The sequence below is a fragment of the Haplochromis burtoni genome, unplaced genomic scaffold (assembly GCF_018398535.1).
Source record: "Haplochromis burtoni strain Fernald_Lab_line unplaced genomic scaffold, NCSU_Asbu1 Contig_237, whole genome shotgun sequence".
NCBI classification, from domain to species: domain Eukaryota; kingdom Metazoa; phylum Chordata; class Actinopteri; order Cichliformes; family Cichlidae; genus Haplochromis; species Haplochromis burtoni.
In genome coordinates, this window is record NW_024582598.1 from 280730 (window position 1) to 297428 (window position 16699).

At 39.2% G+C, this 16699-nt stretch overlaps 3 protein-coding genes across 5 annotated transcripts in view; 2 read left to right on the forward strand and 1 right to left on the reverse strand.

The window, feature by feature from the left end:
- tmem145 (transmembrane protein 145) overlaps window positions 1-4153 on the forward strand; it is a 40808-nt gene extending 36655 nt beyond the window's left edge. The window contains exon 15 of the mRNA XM_005938249.3: window positions 1572-4153. Coding sequence (XP_005938311.1) covers window positions 1572-1811 — 240 coding nt within the window. The 3' untranslated portion in view covers window positions 1812-4153. The remainder of the gene's footprint in view (window positions 1-1571) is intronic.
- Window positions 4154-7076: 2923 nt separating this feature from the next.
- mrpl17 (mitochondrial ribosomal protein L17) lies at window positions 7077-9948 on the reverse strand. 2 transcript variants are annotated; one of them, XM_042226989.1, is made up of 4 exons: window positions 9840-9948; window positions 9545-9736; window positions 7627-7695; window positions 7077-7520 (listed from the first exon to the last, which is right to left on the reverse strand). In XM_042226989.1, exons 2-4 carry the CDS (start codon window positions 9716-9718, stop codon window positions 7266-7268), a joined length of 498 nt encoding a protein of 165 aa, XP_042082923.1. In that variant the 5' UTR covers window positions 9719-9736; window positions 9840-9948; the 3' UTR covers window positions 7077-7265. The 2 variants fall into 2 exon arrangements, with proteins under 2 accessions (XP_042082923.1, XP_005938310.1); XM_005938248.2 differs by having other exon boundaries at window positions 9545-9938.
- A 5501-nt stretch (window positions 9949-15449) lies between these two features.
- LOC102291055 (trypsin-1) overlaps window positions 15450-16699 on the forward strand; it is a 15845-nt gene continuing 14595 nt past the window's right edge. For both annotated transcript variants that reach the window (XM_042226996.1, XM_042226995.1), the window contains exons 1-4: window positions 15450-15515; window positions 15750-15900; window positions 16019-16269; window positions 16377-16513. In XM_042226996.1, coding sequence (XP_042082930.1) covers window positions 15476-15515; window positions 15750-15900; window positions 16019-16269; window positions 16377-16513 — 579 coding nt within the window. In that variant the 5' untranslated portion in view covers window positions 15450-15475. The remainder of the gene's footprint in view (window positions 15516-15749; window positions 15901-16018; window positions 16270-16376; window positions 16514-16699) is intronic.

The following is a 16699-nucleotide window of genomic DNA, read 5'->3' on the forward strand; positions in this document are numbered from 1 at the left end:
ACTGCAAGTGTTTATGTATATTTGAATTTATAATTGATATTCTGGACTGGAATTAGATATAATACAAGGAAATTGAAGACCTAGAAAACAATGTGCTTTTATCAGAGTTACTGCACATGTACTTACATACTATATAGAATATAACTGGATCAGTTGTTTCCTAATCCTTTTCAAATGTGCACATTTCTGTGAAAAGTGAAATTACCTCATTGCCTCACCCTAAAAATTTCCATTAGCTTAATAATAAAGTAACTAAGGGAAAATGTACTCAGGGATTACTTCTTCCCAGAAACTTTCATAGCTTCCTAAATGTGACAGGCGAGTGCAGTGAACACAGACTGATATTAAAACACTTTAGCACAGTGAAATAATAATTAAATAGGAACTTTGACCAGATTTGACCAGAAATACTTTTTAGTCAGATGCATTTACAACACCCCCCCCCCCCCCCCAAAAAAAAAACCAAAAAAAAAAAAAAAACATCAAGCCCCTGACATTTAGGTGGTGCAACATATCTACAAACTTGTTTTTCTGCCCCTACGAGGTTGTGGTGTTCAGGTTTCAAGTTGAGTAGCAATTTTCTTAGAATAATTCCTCCTCTTGAAGCCCTTGACTGTGAAAGTTGAGACCTGATAGATGAGTGCCATGAACAAACTCTAGGTTGGTATATCCACACCTTGGACTTCTCTGGCATGCCTGATTTGTTAGTGGAAACCAGCCAAGTTTCCAGTCTTTGGTTGATATTTGATGGATGCCGCGTCACTCAGGCTGTTGTAAGCGACTCTTCTCAAGCCCTTCACTGGTTTCTTGTGATGGATGGTATCTGAAAGTTTCAGCTTCAATTAGAGCATGGAGACTTTTCTTTCCTTCAGCACCAGCAATCTAAACCAACTAGATAATCTGGCATTGCAGTCAAGACACATTTTGAGTGTGGTCCCACTTGCATTTCATCTACTGGACCACTATTTCTCCTGTGCTTTCCAGTTTTATCTCCATACCTGTGTACTACAGACACCTCTATTAGGATTCATGCTTTCTGGAGTAACTGAGGAGGTATTCTGCCCCCTCAGGCACCTGTCAGGCCCACTAAGCAGGAAGATGGTTGGGTAGATCTGGGGCATTCATCACCGTGGGCTGCACTGGCCTGTGAGCCAGAGCCCAATAGCTGTAGTTACTGTGAACAATTACACTTCCATCAGAGGCCTAGAGAGCTGGTAGATATTCAGAGAGCACAAGGTGTTACACACTCTTTCCAAAACACATTTTATACCTTTTTGTTTTCCACTGGTGTTCTTTCTTCTTCAAGAAGAAATACTAGGTCAGACTAAAGACCCTCAGTGCACTATTTCTGTGTCTTCTGGTGTTATCATTCTGTTATTGGTAGTCATTAAAGGCCACTGTTCCAGTCAGGTAAACCTGTATATGTTTAATTTCCCTCAAAGTATCTCGGGCATTTGCTGCCATAGTTGGTTTACTGATTGGTGTCTGCAAAGTCCTAATTTATGGCCAAGACAGCCTATGTAGAGGATCAGACCATGACAAATGTGAAACTCTCTTCTTCTTTTTTCCAGGAACCGGTAAAGACGGTGGAGGAGACAGTGGCCCGTAAAGGGCCAGATGTGCAGAGAAATAGCGAACAGAAGATCGTCACCACTGCTGCTGACTTAACGTCGATATTGCCCTCACCTCCGCCTCCAATACCCCCGCGCCCGGCCACACGATCACCCCCACTCCCACCCCGGCTTCCGTCCTTTACAGAGTATTTCACCATGCAGAGTGGAGGAGGAGCAGGATTTGGAACAAAGGCATGAGATGGAGAGAAAGGCAGGACAGAGGAAGTTGGGCAGTAGGGCGGGGGGGAGCATGAAAGCAAGGACAGAATGACAATAAAAATAGAAATAGTGACAATAACTTAAGAAATATAGTGGAATTCAAAGTATTACACTTATGACAGAAAAGGTCAGCCGAAAAAAAAGAAATGAAAATGTTTGGAAGGACGAAGAAGAGATCATCAGAAAAGTGAATCCCTAAACGGTGGCTTTTCACCTTTGAATGGAAACGATCAGAATGGAGGAGTGAGGGGAAATGGCTGAGGCACAAGTGCAGAGCTTGTTAAAGAATAAAGAAGCAATAAATATTTGATGTTGACCAGTAAAAGGCACACAGGGAGAAAGATGACAAAGTGGATGTAGCCAGAGCAAAAAATGATAGCTGTGCACAAAGCGGAAATGAACAAAATTCTTGAAATAGTTTTCATTCAAAAATTCATGAGGCATTGATGGTGTGCCTGAAAGAGTTTGTAAATAGCTAAACCCGGTGAGTGCTACCAATCTACATAGTTTTTTGTTTTTTTTAAAGAAGGAAAGATTAATTTTTGTTTTTTCCACATCATTAAATTGTAGTTGGTGCTGTGACCATAGAGAAACATCATGCCATTACATGTTCTGGGTTAATCTAAAAAAGGATTTTTTTATTTTTGACACTGTTTGATAAAGCTTAGATACATTTACTCTATACGAAATCTGTTCGTTTTATTTATATTCTTATATGCCTCCATTGCAGCTGGCTATACTGGATTGATATGCTGATGTGTAACTGTAAATGTCACGTTTACTGTGGGCACTCCTAGGTACAGTGCTTGTAAAAACACGCATGTTTGTATTGTATTTCCTGTCGGATTATATGTACTCAACATGACCACACAATATTTGCATATTGTGTGTATTGAACTCTTTCATTTTGTAAATGCATACAATAAGCTTCAGTATATTTCGACTGGATAAACTCTGTTGTTACTCCAGTCAAAAGCGTCTTGCGCTGTTTGAGACACAATATAAAACAAATGTTATATTGTTTTTTGTTTTTTTTCTTTGGTTGAATTTTCACTAGAGTACAGAATATGCCTGTTTAAAAAAAAAAAAAAGTCATTTCTGTGTATGTAGACGTTGGTGAATGTACTGATGCAATACAGCACAAGGACAGGGGTGATTTTCAAGTTACTGGAATTACTCTAGTATACCTTTTGTCAATTTTTCTTTTTGCCTCTCTTTGGCTTGCTTACATCTGACACATCCATGACTTAAAAGCTGGAGGCTGCCTTTTTTTATAGAATACAAGTAACTTCATTCTCACCTCTGTCTCAATCCTGAAACACGAATATTATATTTGTCGGGTTCTCGCGCCTGAATAAGTTACCCAGTGTGAGAAGCTGAACAAATATTACTAGTTTTGTATCCCCTAATATTGAGCTATAACAAGAAAAAACAACAAAAAAAACCTTGTAGATGAACTGTGAAACAGATACCGTGTACATTTCGTCTGTCCTGCATGGAGCACTTTAATGTTCCTGGTCTTAGTCTGTTTATTCGTGATGATGTCACCTTATAAGACTGCTTCGAAACCTGTATTCCTACAACATCGAGTACTATTCCAGATGCATACACCTGTAAATACAGTCCAAAAACGCCATCAACTGTCCAAACGTTTGAAGTTAACGTTTCATGCTTAGTCAGTGTAACACAACACTGAGTCTCACATGCTGGTTAGAATTATGTAAGGGTGTCATTGAGACAGAGTACACTTGACAAATTCAGTGTTTTTTTTAATCTCGACCTTTCATTCATTTCTGGCTTATAAAATCTGTGGCTCTGCTAATTATCCACAGATGTGTCACTGGCAATCTTTCTGTAATGGAGTTTAGGCAACGTTAGGACTGTGGTGTGTACCTTGTAATGTAATCAGAGGTGTAACTTAGTCTGTGCAGCTGAATGATACTTGAATTGGAGTATTAGCTGTTATTTCTGATTATGTTTCTGATTTGTATTTGGCATGTCTGCCATTTCGTCAGCTGTTGACCATTGTTATGGTTGCCATGACTTGACAGATTAGAAACTGGGTGACTCGATATATTGTTTATAATGACTTTTAATTACAGAAATGACACAAAGAACTGGGGACAGAGCGCAAAGAAAAGAGATTGTGTATGCATGACAGAAAACAGCACAGCTTTTAGGCTACTCAGAGTGATCTGGTTAAGAGCACATCACTAAAGCACCGTCAAATGCATTTTAATGGTGTCAAATAATAATTCTAAATAAGCTGTATATATACACTTTTTGCCAAAATAATAAAAAAAATCTTTGGTTTTATTAGAGGCTTTGCCTGGCTTTGTGTTATATGGCTCCTGTGTTACGATCCAGTTAGGACAAGGGCACGTGTCCAAAGGAGTAAATCTAATATCTGTAAATCAAATTTAGAATCTGTTCTCATTATAAGTCCATTAAAGTAAAACACCACAGGGACAGACTCCAGCCTGCTCACAATCTGATGTAGGCTAGCCTAATTGTTTCGCAGTCACTGCCAATATCCTGTTTGGTGACCCCTGAAGTACAGAGCCACAACTAAATGCCAGTTTCTGTGTTTGAGTTTCAGGTAGAGACACAAGCTTTCAATATGACTAATGTAACAGTCTTCAGAGAAAAAAATGAAAAAATATAATGCTTGGTAATGAGCAGTGTGATATAAAGCAATGTTGCTTCCCAGTAAGAAGGTGCCTGGTTTAAAGCCAGGCTGGGGCCTTTTTTCTGTGGAGTTTGCATGTTAGAGTAACCGGTGAATCTAAACCGAGAATGAGTGGTTATCTGTCTCTTTGTGTTAGCTCTGCAATAGACTGGCAGCCTGTCCAGCCCAGCTGTGATCCTGAATTGGATAAGAGGATGGATGAATTTGTTTTTTTCTTTAGTTTAAAAATACAAAGCTATTGCTGGAGCCATGGCTAATGTTATTAGTTACACATGCGCTTCCACACTGAGTCATTCACTGCTCCCTAGATGATAAACACTGTATACCAAAAGGTGCACTTTTATAGTCTAGTAAGCAATAAACTGACAATTTGAGCACATGAATCACCGCTGTTATTGTTCCCAGAAAAAGTGACATGTGACACATTGTATTAGGGATTTGTCAGTATGAAGTAGTGTATATGCAAAGGCACTAATATCAGGATGGTGGAGGGAAGATGTAGGCCATTATTTTGTAAATTTAGGTCTTAGATGTGAGACTGGCTGCCACTTTATTAGGTACATTTCACTAGTTATCATTTTGGACCCTGTTTTGTCTTCAGAACTCCATTAATTTATTGTGACATGGATCCAACAAGGTGCTTGACACAATCCTGAGAGATTTGGTCCTTATTGATATAATATCACAGAGTTCCTGAAGAACCCAAAGATGCTCTGTTGGATTGAGGTCTGGTGACTGTTCAGGCAATTTGAGTGCAGTGAACTAATTTCTATTTTCAAGAAACCAGTTTGAGGAAATGCACTGTGATGCTATCCTGCTGGAAGCATCCACCAGCAGACGGGTACATCGTGCTCATAAAGGGTGAGCAACAATACTCAGGTTGTGACATGTAAATTACACTGTTTGTGCCAAATTCTGACGTTCCCATCAAAATGTTGCAACAGAAATCAAGACCAGGAAATCTTTTGTTACTCATTTTTTTGTGAGTCTGTGCAAATTGTAGCCTTGGCTTCCTGTTTCTGACAGCAGTGCACCTGGTGTGAACTTCTGCTGCTATAGTCCATCTGCTTCAAGGTTCAACATGTTGTGCATTCAGAGTTGTTCTGATCATGGTGGTCCAGGAAAATCAGAGTAGACCAGCAGTTTCTGAAGTACTGACCAGCCCATCTGCCATGAATGAATTGAGCTTCTGCCACAGATTATCTGATTAGATATTTGCAACAGTGAGTCGCTGAACAGGTGTACCTAACAAGATGGGTAGTGATTGTACAGTTGTGCTTTATATAAATGAAATTTGAACATGTCCATAATTCCTTGTGTTAGTTCCGCTGTCGACTAATTTTATATATGACGTGTCTACCATTGTCTGTGCTGTTGCATGTCAATAGACGTGACACAGGTGGCTGAATCACTACTTCAACCTTGTCTATACTGACATTAACTACAAGACTGGAAAACGATTAGTGAAGAGAACTTAGAGACAACGTACTGTCCAGAAGTTCTCCTTTAAACTGGAATTACACCAATTTGCACATGAAGGCAACCCTGTATAACCCTGCCACGTGTATTATATTTGAAGTTTAGAGACTTTTACATCATCACTGCAATCCTTATCCTGAAAAACATAAACTGCGCAAAAATAACAGATGTAGCAACAAGTATATATATTAAAACTCATATATGTAAATTGCTAGTTTTAATTTGTTTTTTGTTAACACTCAACAGTCAACACTCTGAATTTTCTGGCAATTATTTAATTGCTCAGGCTTTACAGGGTTAAAACCAGTCATATGTAAATTACATTACTCACCTGGTTACAGTGCACTGTAGTACTGGTAAACTGATTGCTGCTGTTCATGGGGTTACTTTAACATGCATCGCACACCTAAACAGTACTGCAGGACAAGCATACCCTAACGCTGCAGTGCCCATACCAAGCAGGACAATGAGCTCTGGCACACCGCAAAAAGTGCAACAGCTCAGGGGACTTGACAAAGAGTTCAAGGGGTTGACCCAGCCTCCAAACTCCCCAGATCCCAGTCCAATCGAACATCCGTGGAATGCGCCATTACAAATCCCATTCCACGGAGGCTCCACTGTGCAACCCACAGGACTCACAATCATCTACTGCCATTCACCACAGAACTCTCCCAGAGGTCCCATGCCCCAGCAGGTCAGAGCTATTTTGCCAGCTTGAGGAGAGCTGTGTAATGTAATTCAGGAGGTTTTAATGTTGTGGTTGATTGGTGTATATGTCACAAGGAGCGCTATGCATCCTGTAACGCCTTCAGAAAATTGATGACATGTCCAAAAATAATAGTAACATTGCTTGTGCTTGAAAACAACAAATTTCTAAGAGTCATGCTCTGTTATAAACAGGAGATATGGAATATGCAGTTGTAGAGTAGCACAATTTTGATCATTACTTTGACTCTTAAAATTATAACCACAATCACCACACAGGAAAAGCAGTTTATTTGTGAACCTATTTATGAATGCTCAACAGCATGAATCTGGATTCATTAACAATCAAAGGAAAACCAAACATTTCTTGCTTATCTTAAGAAAGAATATTTATTAATACACAATCAGAAATACTTTACAGAGCTGTGGCTTCTTTTGGTAAAGAACTGCATCAGTGTCTTTAAGCCACAGTCTGCAGAATATGCAAGTGGCTCTTCAGGAGCATTTCAGTACCCCACCATCACCGTTCAGCAATCTTTGATCCATCTCCATGGTGGCAACTACGGCTTTGTGTCTAACTGTTGTGCCCTGTCCTCTCTGTAGCCTTTGAGGAGCTGGTTGATAAGAGTCAGTTCATTTTCCTTTTTTGCAGGATAAAGGGGTGGGAAAGGGTTGCCTTTGTACTCCAGAACAGCCATCTTAGCTCTGTCCAGGTTCTGTCTGTTGGGGATGCGTGCCAGCCGTGTGTAGCTGTTTGAGTGGTTCTCAAACCGTGGAGCCAGGACCTTGAAGAGCTTTGGGACCAGATCCTTCTCCTGAAGAGAAGAAGCATACTTAAAATAAGCTTCACATCAACTGTTTTATATTCAGAGCTACACGGTTATTATCTTTACAAAGTGAAGAAGAGCTGCAGACACATACCGTCAGCCAAAAACTGGCCATTTTCATCGCCTTCTCATCAGTGTCTCCCTTTTTGGCATAGTCTACCAGCTAGAGGGAAAAAAGAAAAGATAAAAGAAAACATCGAAAGTCAGACGCATGTCAAAGAAAATGAATTAAAGACCTCTTTCAAAAAATATAAGGCGAGAGAATCTGCTGCTTTTTCTGTCATTTACAGTTGCGTGAGTTTCGTCATCTCATCCGTGTCTTACACTGATCCACGTGAAAACAGAGAGCAAAGAAGTGATGATTAATTTGACTTGACAACTTGAGATGTTGCCCTGAGAGAGGGGAAAAAACAAACCTTTCTTACAAGTGTTAATCTATTTAATTGTTATATTTGTATTAACATGTTTTGTTGATTCACTTTAATAGCTGAAACTTGCTAATTCTCAGTGTGGTACAGGCTCTGTATATTTTGTCAGGATCCTGTAAAACACTCAGTTTTACGTAGCGAGCAATTTTGTGAGTGCGGAGCCAAGGCGTGTGGCGAAGACCAATTTACATATTCACAGATGTCTGCATACTGAATAAGGCAAAGTTTTAGAGTTAGAACAATTTTAATGCAATAAAGGGTTATTTTTATATGAAAAACAACTTCTAAACAGGGATGAGCAAAACTATTTCAACTTCCTTCTAATAACACTCAGTAGGAGTCTACACAGTGCAGACATGCACACATATTAATATGCATAACCAGTTCCTATCAACTGAATAAAGAAAAACTTTTAAGCCGCAAACTGCTCAGTGACATACTATATGCACAAATTTCCCACACAGGGGTTCTCCACCGCAATATGATGAAACTTGAGTGTGCTTCACACACACCTAAACCCAATTTAAACTACACACCAGGACTCACTAAACACTATTCGTGTTCAACGCAAATAAAGGATCCCTATAAGATAAAAGGCGGTTAGAGACATCTCTCTAATCCAGTGGAAGGTGCGACATGAGAAAGCCTAACCCTAACCACAGTGGGGAACAGATGTTTTGAGAGGCATGTGCACACCTCATCCCATGCTGCTGTAGGGCAGGCGTGTGCAGAAACACTAATATGTGTCCCTTTGGGAGTGGATACACCTGTTAGTCAATATTCCACAGCACCAGTGATCCGCTACCTGCTCTTGCTGTGGAAGTATTTTTTATACTCTTTTTGTTATTCTGGGGGGTGGGTGGGGTATTCTCACAAATCATATCAAGACATTTGGAGCCAGAAAGAAGTGGAAAGGTAAAAGCTACAATCAGTTTTGGCAAAATGGCCAAGAAAGCTGCAGAAATTGCAGTCAAAACATAACATAGCAGTAAATATTTTAAGTAGCCAAGAAGTACTGTTTTGATAGTAGGTACAATAGTACAGAAATTACTTTTTTGCTTACAAAAAAGGTCACTTATTTAATATATAAATTACTTCTAAAACTCCTTTAATATTGTCTATATACAGCCTATACGGCTCAGATTTCAGTCAGACTTTGCAGGCTTATGAATGAATGAATGAATGAATGAATGTGTATTTTCACAATCTGCAGTGGAAACAATGAGCTGTGAAAACCAGCAAGCGTTCATTTCATTGATTGGTTGGAAGAACGTGTCTGTTTCAGCTGACCGGAGAGTGACCCGAGTGTTGCACTGGCCAATATGAACTGATCGATTAAAACGTTGTTTATATTAATTGTTATGTTAGTAACATTAGTGAGCTGCTGTGGGTGTAACAATCCTCTTAAGATGCGAGTCCACGTGTTTCTACCTAATAACTGTACTGGCCTTATTAGAAAGGCATCCCCGCAGATTAAACAATAATGTTATTAATAATTACTCATATTGAATTTGGCTAGTTAGAACTACTCAGATACTGTTAGATTTCACCGTTTCTAAGCATACTGGTTCCTCACATGGTCACCTTTTCGGCGTAGAAGCGGACTTCATCTGCTCGGGCCAGCGTGGTTTCTATCCTCTCGTGTCGGACCAGTCCTGTCAAAATGTTGCGCAGCATGTCGATCCTGGACCGCGGGCCCAAACCCATCCTCCGGGCCATCCGGCCGTGGGAGATCAACATTTGCAACGTGAGGCGCATTTTGTCGGATAGCTTCGCCTACGAGAGCCCGCGTCAGACAAAATAAAACTCAAAAAGCAAAGAAACGTTTAGAATATAATCTACCTAAACCACTGTTTATGCACAAAATAGAGCAGGTTACCTAAATGTTAGAAATATTCCGGAGGTCACATATATCAACGATATATGTGCAAGAGTTGACATTGGTGGTACGTCGGCTAATACGTCCGACTGGGTTGCGAAATTGCGAGTAGATAGTTCCGCTTAACACCGCCGCTACCTCACCTACAACTGGGGTCCTTTTTAAAAAACACCTTCTCTATATGTTTTTGTTTGCTTGGTTAAAAAGCATTGTTATACTGTTGTTGCGTGTGTGCATTTAAACTGTGTAAACTGATGAATGTTACGAAACTATTCATATCTAGATAACTTTTAGGCATTGTTGTGCCTCCCACGACTCAAAAGGTTATGACCCAGTCTCAAAATTTCGACTTATTCCTGTTTCAAAATTGCTGAACTTTTTTCAGATGCCACCCCAAAAAGGTTGTTTCAGCGGTAAAAAGTTTTTTTTAAATGATAAACTATCAGAGCATTATTAACCCAAGAGTTTGCAGGCTGATTTTAAAAGGGTTAGCTGGACTGAACTAGACTCATTCACCACAGAAGTACAGATACACCTGAAAGGGCTGTATCTGAGTGTTGTGTGGTATAGATGTATAATAGAAGGTTTTGACAATGACAACTACTTAATAATAGTAGTTTGCTTTAAAGAGGAACAAATATTGTTCTTTGTATAGAAGAATTATTTTGAAATGTACAGGTTTTTGTATCACATATTTTCCTGTTTGAAAGGCATAAGAACCAATAAATGATGTGACTGATTGACACGAGAAGGAGTTACTAACCAGTCTATGCTTTCAACAGATGCTAATATGAAAGCTTTGACATAGTAATGAATAAACCTCCCAAAACATGACTCGTGGATTTAATAGGACCGATGGGAATTTGGAGAATTTCTGTCACAAAAATACAGATTGAATCCATGCATCCATTTTCTTTTGCTTATCCTTTTAAGGGTCAGGGAGCAAAGTTTGCTGGTATGCATAACCAGCAGCATACATTAAATAGGTGATAGTGGTTTATGTTAAAGAAATGGTCCTGGTCTCTGTGCATTACTTTGATATAAATGACAGGGGTTTTTTTTGTCAGTACATCCATAACCCCCAAAGGCACAACACTCTGAGAGCAAGGTAAGCAACCGATATTTGAATGAGTTTCAAATCTATCTAGCTATCTAGCTATGAAACTATATGTATGAAACTTTTACAGCCATACCTTCTATATAGGATGCAAGCACAGCAAAATGTACTTTGTAATCACTAACCTTGACTTGGCTGTAGCCTGTTGCACTCCAGATGGCCATGTTCACAACAGCAGTTGCAGAATGTTTCCTAACCCACATATATATATATATATATATATTTTTGATAAACCAACAAAAAATGTTGTTTCAAGCAAATGAGAAAAGACAAATAACACCAGCCAAGTAGACCAACCATTTGTTAAAATATGCATTGGATTTGTTCTTTTATGTAATTGCAAGGCAGAGCAATATTCAGTTAATTAACTTTCTTCTTGACTAAAGATGATTATCAAAATTATTGCTTATAATTAAATATTATAAATGAGCTATTTATTTGACAGCATAAATGTAAATATTAAAATGAAAAAAGATATTAATAAGATGTGAAAATAAAGAACTGCATCCTGCTTTATGTGGAATTCCCAAAGTTACTCTGGTATAGGTTAAAATACATTAAAGTATCCCTACTTTTAAAAAATGTAACAGCTGGAATTAGTCATGATAAATATTAATGACTTTTTTTTAGTAGCTTTTACATTGACACAGAAAAAAATGTAAGAATTCTAATAAACAGTCTGAGGATTAGACATACATTTAGCATTTAGTATGTGGGACTCTTTAAAATCTAACAATAATTGAAATGTAGATAATTGCAGGACTGCAGGATTGTTAATTGTCACACAGCAGTTGGAAATCAGCAGTAAACCTCTGTATTACTGATACATTGATTATTCAAATCTAAATTTCTGAATGGGTCTGATTAATTTGAGTCATCCATTATGCTGCAATCATTTTTGCTATAAGAATAGTTACATGTTGTCCTATTTGATTTCCCACTGCTGCATATTTCTTTTATGGTTGAGTTCTGAACTCGGCCTTGGTGTTATGTGAACAATCCATATGTTGCAGCCATACGGGGTTAGATTTAGAAGCCTTACAAGTCTGGAATGGACCACCTGCGTCTGGTTTACACCTCACTATCAATTTGTGTGTTTTAGTTGACTGGCTATCACAGGATAAAGACTGAAGTGAAGTAAAAGGATACAATTTCAGCCATGAAATTTCTGGTTTTCATTTTGCTAATTGAAGTTGCTTGCAAGTGCAGACAGTGTCTTGTGCACTGTGCATGTTTCTATAGTGCAACAAATGAATTATTATTTCTGTGTCAACAGATGATGATGATGGGTATGAGTGTGAGCCCTACTCCCAGCCCCAATCAAGCGTCTTCTGTGGTTGCTCCCTGGTCAATGAGAACTGATGCAACTGATGGGAAAATTGAACAGAAAATCAAAATCTCTTTTTATCAGCTTCTTTGTCTGTCTTTTGCATGGAGTTGTGTATGGGAGATCATCATACTGGAGCCACTGAGGGTAATGAGGAGTTTGTTAGTGTTTTCCATATAATCCAACAAGCCTTCTGTGACAGTTTGGCACTTGTGAATGACATCAGGCTGCTCAAGCTCAGCTGCCATAGTCAACCAGTATGTGCAGCCTGTGGCTCTGCCCGCTGGCTGTGCCTCTTCTGGGACCACTTGCAAAGTCTCTATTATCCCCAATGTTCTTTTGTATTTGCTGCAGCTGCTGACAGGCTGCGGTGTGCAGAAATTCCCTTCCTGTCTGAAGATTACTGTCACATTACATACCCCAATGTAGTTGACTACACCATATTCTGTAAAGGATACCTGGATGAAGGCAGGCTCCTGCCAGATATGTTTCTACTTTTCTGACAACATACGTTCAAACTGGACCAACCACTTTTTTAAAATTACTTTAAAGTGCTGAGGGCTGAGCATTGCATTGCAAAAGTTCAGAGTTCAAGTATCAAGATTCACTGCATGTAAGTCCAAGTTTTTCTCTCAAGGTCACTCTGGAGGTGCTGATTTCTGCAAAGTTGTGCTGCAAGATGTATATTGGGGATATAGAAAAGCTGAGAAAAGCTATCCCACACCAAGGCATCATGTTAGTGCTTCCAAACACCCCATCCCCTGTGCCACACATGACCCTGTTCAGTGTAATGATCCTACAACATCCTGACTGATGCTGTTCAGTTTCTATGTCTGTGTTATGATTGAGTGGCTGCACAACACAAAGGCCATGCATTAACTGTGTATAAATTGGACTGGTTCTTATATAGCACTTTTCTACTCTATTTGAGCACAACTTGCCTCATTCACCTATTCACACAAGCATGCATCAGAGAGATATTTAGTGGGGATTGAACCCCAACCTTCCGGTTAGTAGGTGACCTGCTCTGCTGCCTATATTTTTCAGCAATTATATCTCACATATAATTCTCCCTTTTCAAATAAAATAAAATCACAGCACTTGCTCTATCACAACTTTATATGCATGTCCTATGTTTTATGAATAAAACAAAGCACATCATTTCTTTCTTGGGGCAGAGGCAAATCTTTCATATCTGAATTTAGTTTCCAGATTACAAGGCTGACGTGTAACTGGAGACGTGGTATGTACCTTTACAGTGTGACCAGAAAAACAAACCAAACTCCCATTTCCGTCAGCTAACAGTTAAATTAATCAAATTTATACCAAAATAATTTGGTCTTAAGAGTTGCTTTATAGAATATTGCACAGGATTAATGTCAGAACATTACACATAAATGAAATGATTTGTTTTGCTGTGACTGTTTTAACGATGCATTAGGGAAAGAGTTTCTAACAAGTTGTTTGGTTTATATTAACAATTTGTATACATATATTACAGATATGAAACATAAGTACAGATAATAGAGAAGCAAAAACTGTCTACATCACATATTGCATTATGACTTTCCTTGTTTGCTAAAAATTAAGCCATCTCTATGCAAATAGCGAGGCCAGTTTCAAAGACAGAGATTGGTTCCTCAATGACCAATAGGAGCTCCCCAGCTCCCTCCCTGTGTATATAAATCAGAGCTCCAGGTGAAGTTCTCTCATCTGTAGGATCACTCAGCAACCATGAGGTCTCTGGTCTTTGTTCTGCTCATTGGAGCTGCTTGTGAGTGTTTGTGAGAAGTTTTAAGGCTTCTTCTCTGCTAACAGTTGGTTGGCTTTCTTCCCAGATCGCACCATTAATCATCATAGCTTTATTATCTCAAAGTGGAAAATTAATTATGTTTCTGTATGCACTCAAATAGGTTTGATTTATGCATTTGACTGAAAATCAAACAGCATAGATGTTTCCCTCCTGATGTAAAAGTGTAGGAGTAAACAGTTTGTTTACACTTGTGTTTTCAGTTGCCCTGGATGACGACAAGATCGTCGGAGGGTTTGAGTGCAAAAAAGATTCACTGCATGTAAGTCCAAATTTTTCTCTCAAGGTCACTCTGGAGGTGCTGATTTCTGCAAAGTTGTGCTGCAAGATGTATATTGGGGATATAGAAAAGCTGAGAAAAGCTATCCCACACCAAGGCATCATGTTAGTGCTTCCAAACACCCCATCCCCTGTGCCACACATGACCCTGTTCAGTGTAATGATCCTACAACATCCTGACTGATGCTGTTCAGTTTCTATGTCTGTGTTATGATTGAGTGGCTGCACAACACAAAGGCCATGCATTAACTGTGTATAAATTGGACTGGTTCTTATATAGCACTTTTCTACTCTATTTGAGCACAACTTGCCTCATTCACCTATTCACACAAGCATGCATCAGAGAGATATTTAGTGGGGATTGAACCCAACCTTCCGGTTAGTAGGTGACCTGCTCTGCTGCCTATATTTTTCAGCAATTATATCTCACATATAATTCTCCCTTTTCAAATAAAATAAAATCACAGCACTTGCTCTATCACAACTTTATATGCATGTCCTATGTTTTATGAATAAAACAAAGCACATCATTTCTTTCTTGGGGCAGAGGCAAACCTTTCATATCTGAATTTAGTTTCCAGATTACAAGGCTGACGTGTAACTGGAGACGTGGTATGTACCTTTACAGTGTGACCAGAAAAACAAACCAAACTCCCATTTCCGTCAGCTAACAGTTAAATTAATCAAATTTATACCAAAATAATTTGGTCTTAAGAGTTGCTTTATAGAATATTGCACAGGATTAATGTCAGAACATTACACATAAATGAAATGATTTGTTTTGCTGTGACTGTTTTAACGATGCATTAGGGAAAGAGTTTCTAACAAGTTGTTTGGTTTATATTAACAATTTGTATACATATATTACAGATATGAAACATAAGTACAGATAATAGAGAAGCAAAAACTGTCTACATCACATATTGCATTATGACTTTCCTTGTTTGCTAAAAATTAAGCCATCTCTATGCAAATAGCGAGGCCAGTTTCAAAGACAGAGATTGGTTCCTCAATGACCAATAGGAGCTCCCCAGCTCCCTCCCTGTGTATATAAATCAGAGCTCCAGGTGAAGTTCTCTCATCTGTAGGATCACTCAGCAACCATGAGGTCTCTGGTCTTTGTTCTGCTCATTGGAGCTGCTTGTGAGTGTTTGTGAGAAGTTTTAAGGCTTCTTCTCTGCTAACAGTTGGTTGGCTTTCTTCCCAGATCGCACCATTAATCATCATAGCTTTATTATCTCAAAGTTTCATATGTTTCTGTTGTCCACATCAAATAGGTTTGATTTATGCATTTGACTGGAAATCAAACAGCATAGATGTTTCACTCCTGATGTAAAAGTGTAGGAGTAAACAGTTTGTTTACACTTGTGTTTTCAGTTGCCCTGGATGACGACAAGATCGTCGGAGGGTTTGAGTGCACACCTTACTCTGAGCCCCATCAGGTGTCTCTGAACTCTGGCTACCACTTCTGTGGTGGCTCCCTGATCAATCAGAACTGGATTGTGTCTGCTGCTCACTGCTACAAATCGTAAGTATATTTCTATAAGATCTATAAGATTACAGGTCTGATTTTCAGACCAAAGTTGTGCAAAATAAATTTTAATTGGAAGTTTTATACTAATTTCCTGTTTTTCAAATGTTTTCAGCCGTATCCAGGTGCGTCTGGGAGAGCACGACATTTCGGTCAATGAGGGAACTGAGCAGTTCATCGACTCCTCCCGTGTCATCCGCCATCCACAGTATGATTCCTGGAATATTGACAATGACATCATGCTGATCCAGCTGAGCCAGCCTGCCTCCCTCAACAGTTATGTGCAGCCTGTGGCTCTGCCCAGGAGCTGTGCTCCCGCTGGCACCATGTGCACAGTCTCTGGATGGGGCAACACCATGAGCTCTAGTGAGTAACTTCTGCACGTTAGCAGTTTAAAGTTAAAAATGTTTCATGACATTTGGTTCCACCGGCACGAATCTTCTTTCATCCATACTCTGTTTCAAACATTGCAGCTGCTGATCAGGACAGACTGCAGTGCCTGAACATCCCCATCCTGTCCTACAGTGACTGTAATAACTCCTACCCTGGCATGATCACTGACTCCATGTTCTGCGCTGGATACCTGGAGGGAGGCAAGGACTCTTGCCAGGTATGTAATAAGTCAAACCTGCAACTGTCCCCTTCTCGAATAGTAAAGCTTTCTTAAAATGCCACAAGAGTGGACGTATCCCACAATGACAACAACACATTTAATTTATATTTAATTTGATTGAAATAATAATTTCTTGACATCCATCTTTGTTTTCTTTACTTTTATTTTCAGGGTGACTCTGGT

Bases quoted from the DNA above. Each gene is read 5' to 3' on its own strand.
- mrpl17 (XM_042226989.1), bottom strand. From the start codon at position 9,718: ATGCGCCTCACGTTGCAAATGTTGATCTCCCACGGCCGGATGGCCCGG. The intron at 7,696-9,544 runs GTGACCATGTGA...TTTTCCCTCTAG, and splicing joins TCCGCTTCTACGCCGAAAAG to CTGGTAGACTATGCCAAAAA. The intron at 7,521-7,626 runs GTATGTGTCTGC...TCTTCTCTTCAG, and splicing joins TGGCCAGTTTTTGGCTGACG to GAGAAGGATCTGGTCCCAAA.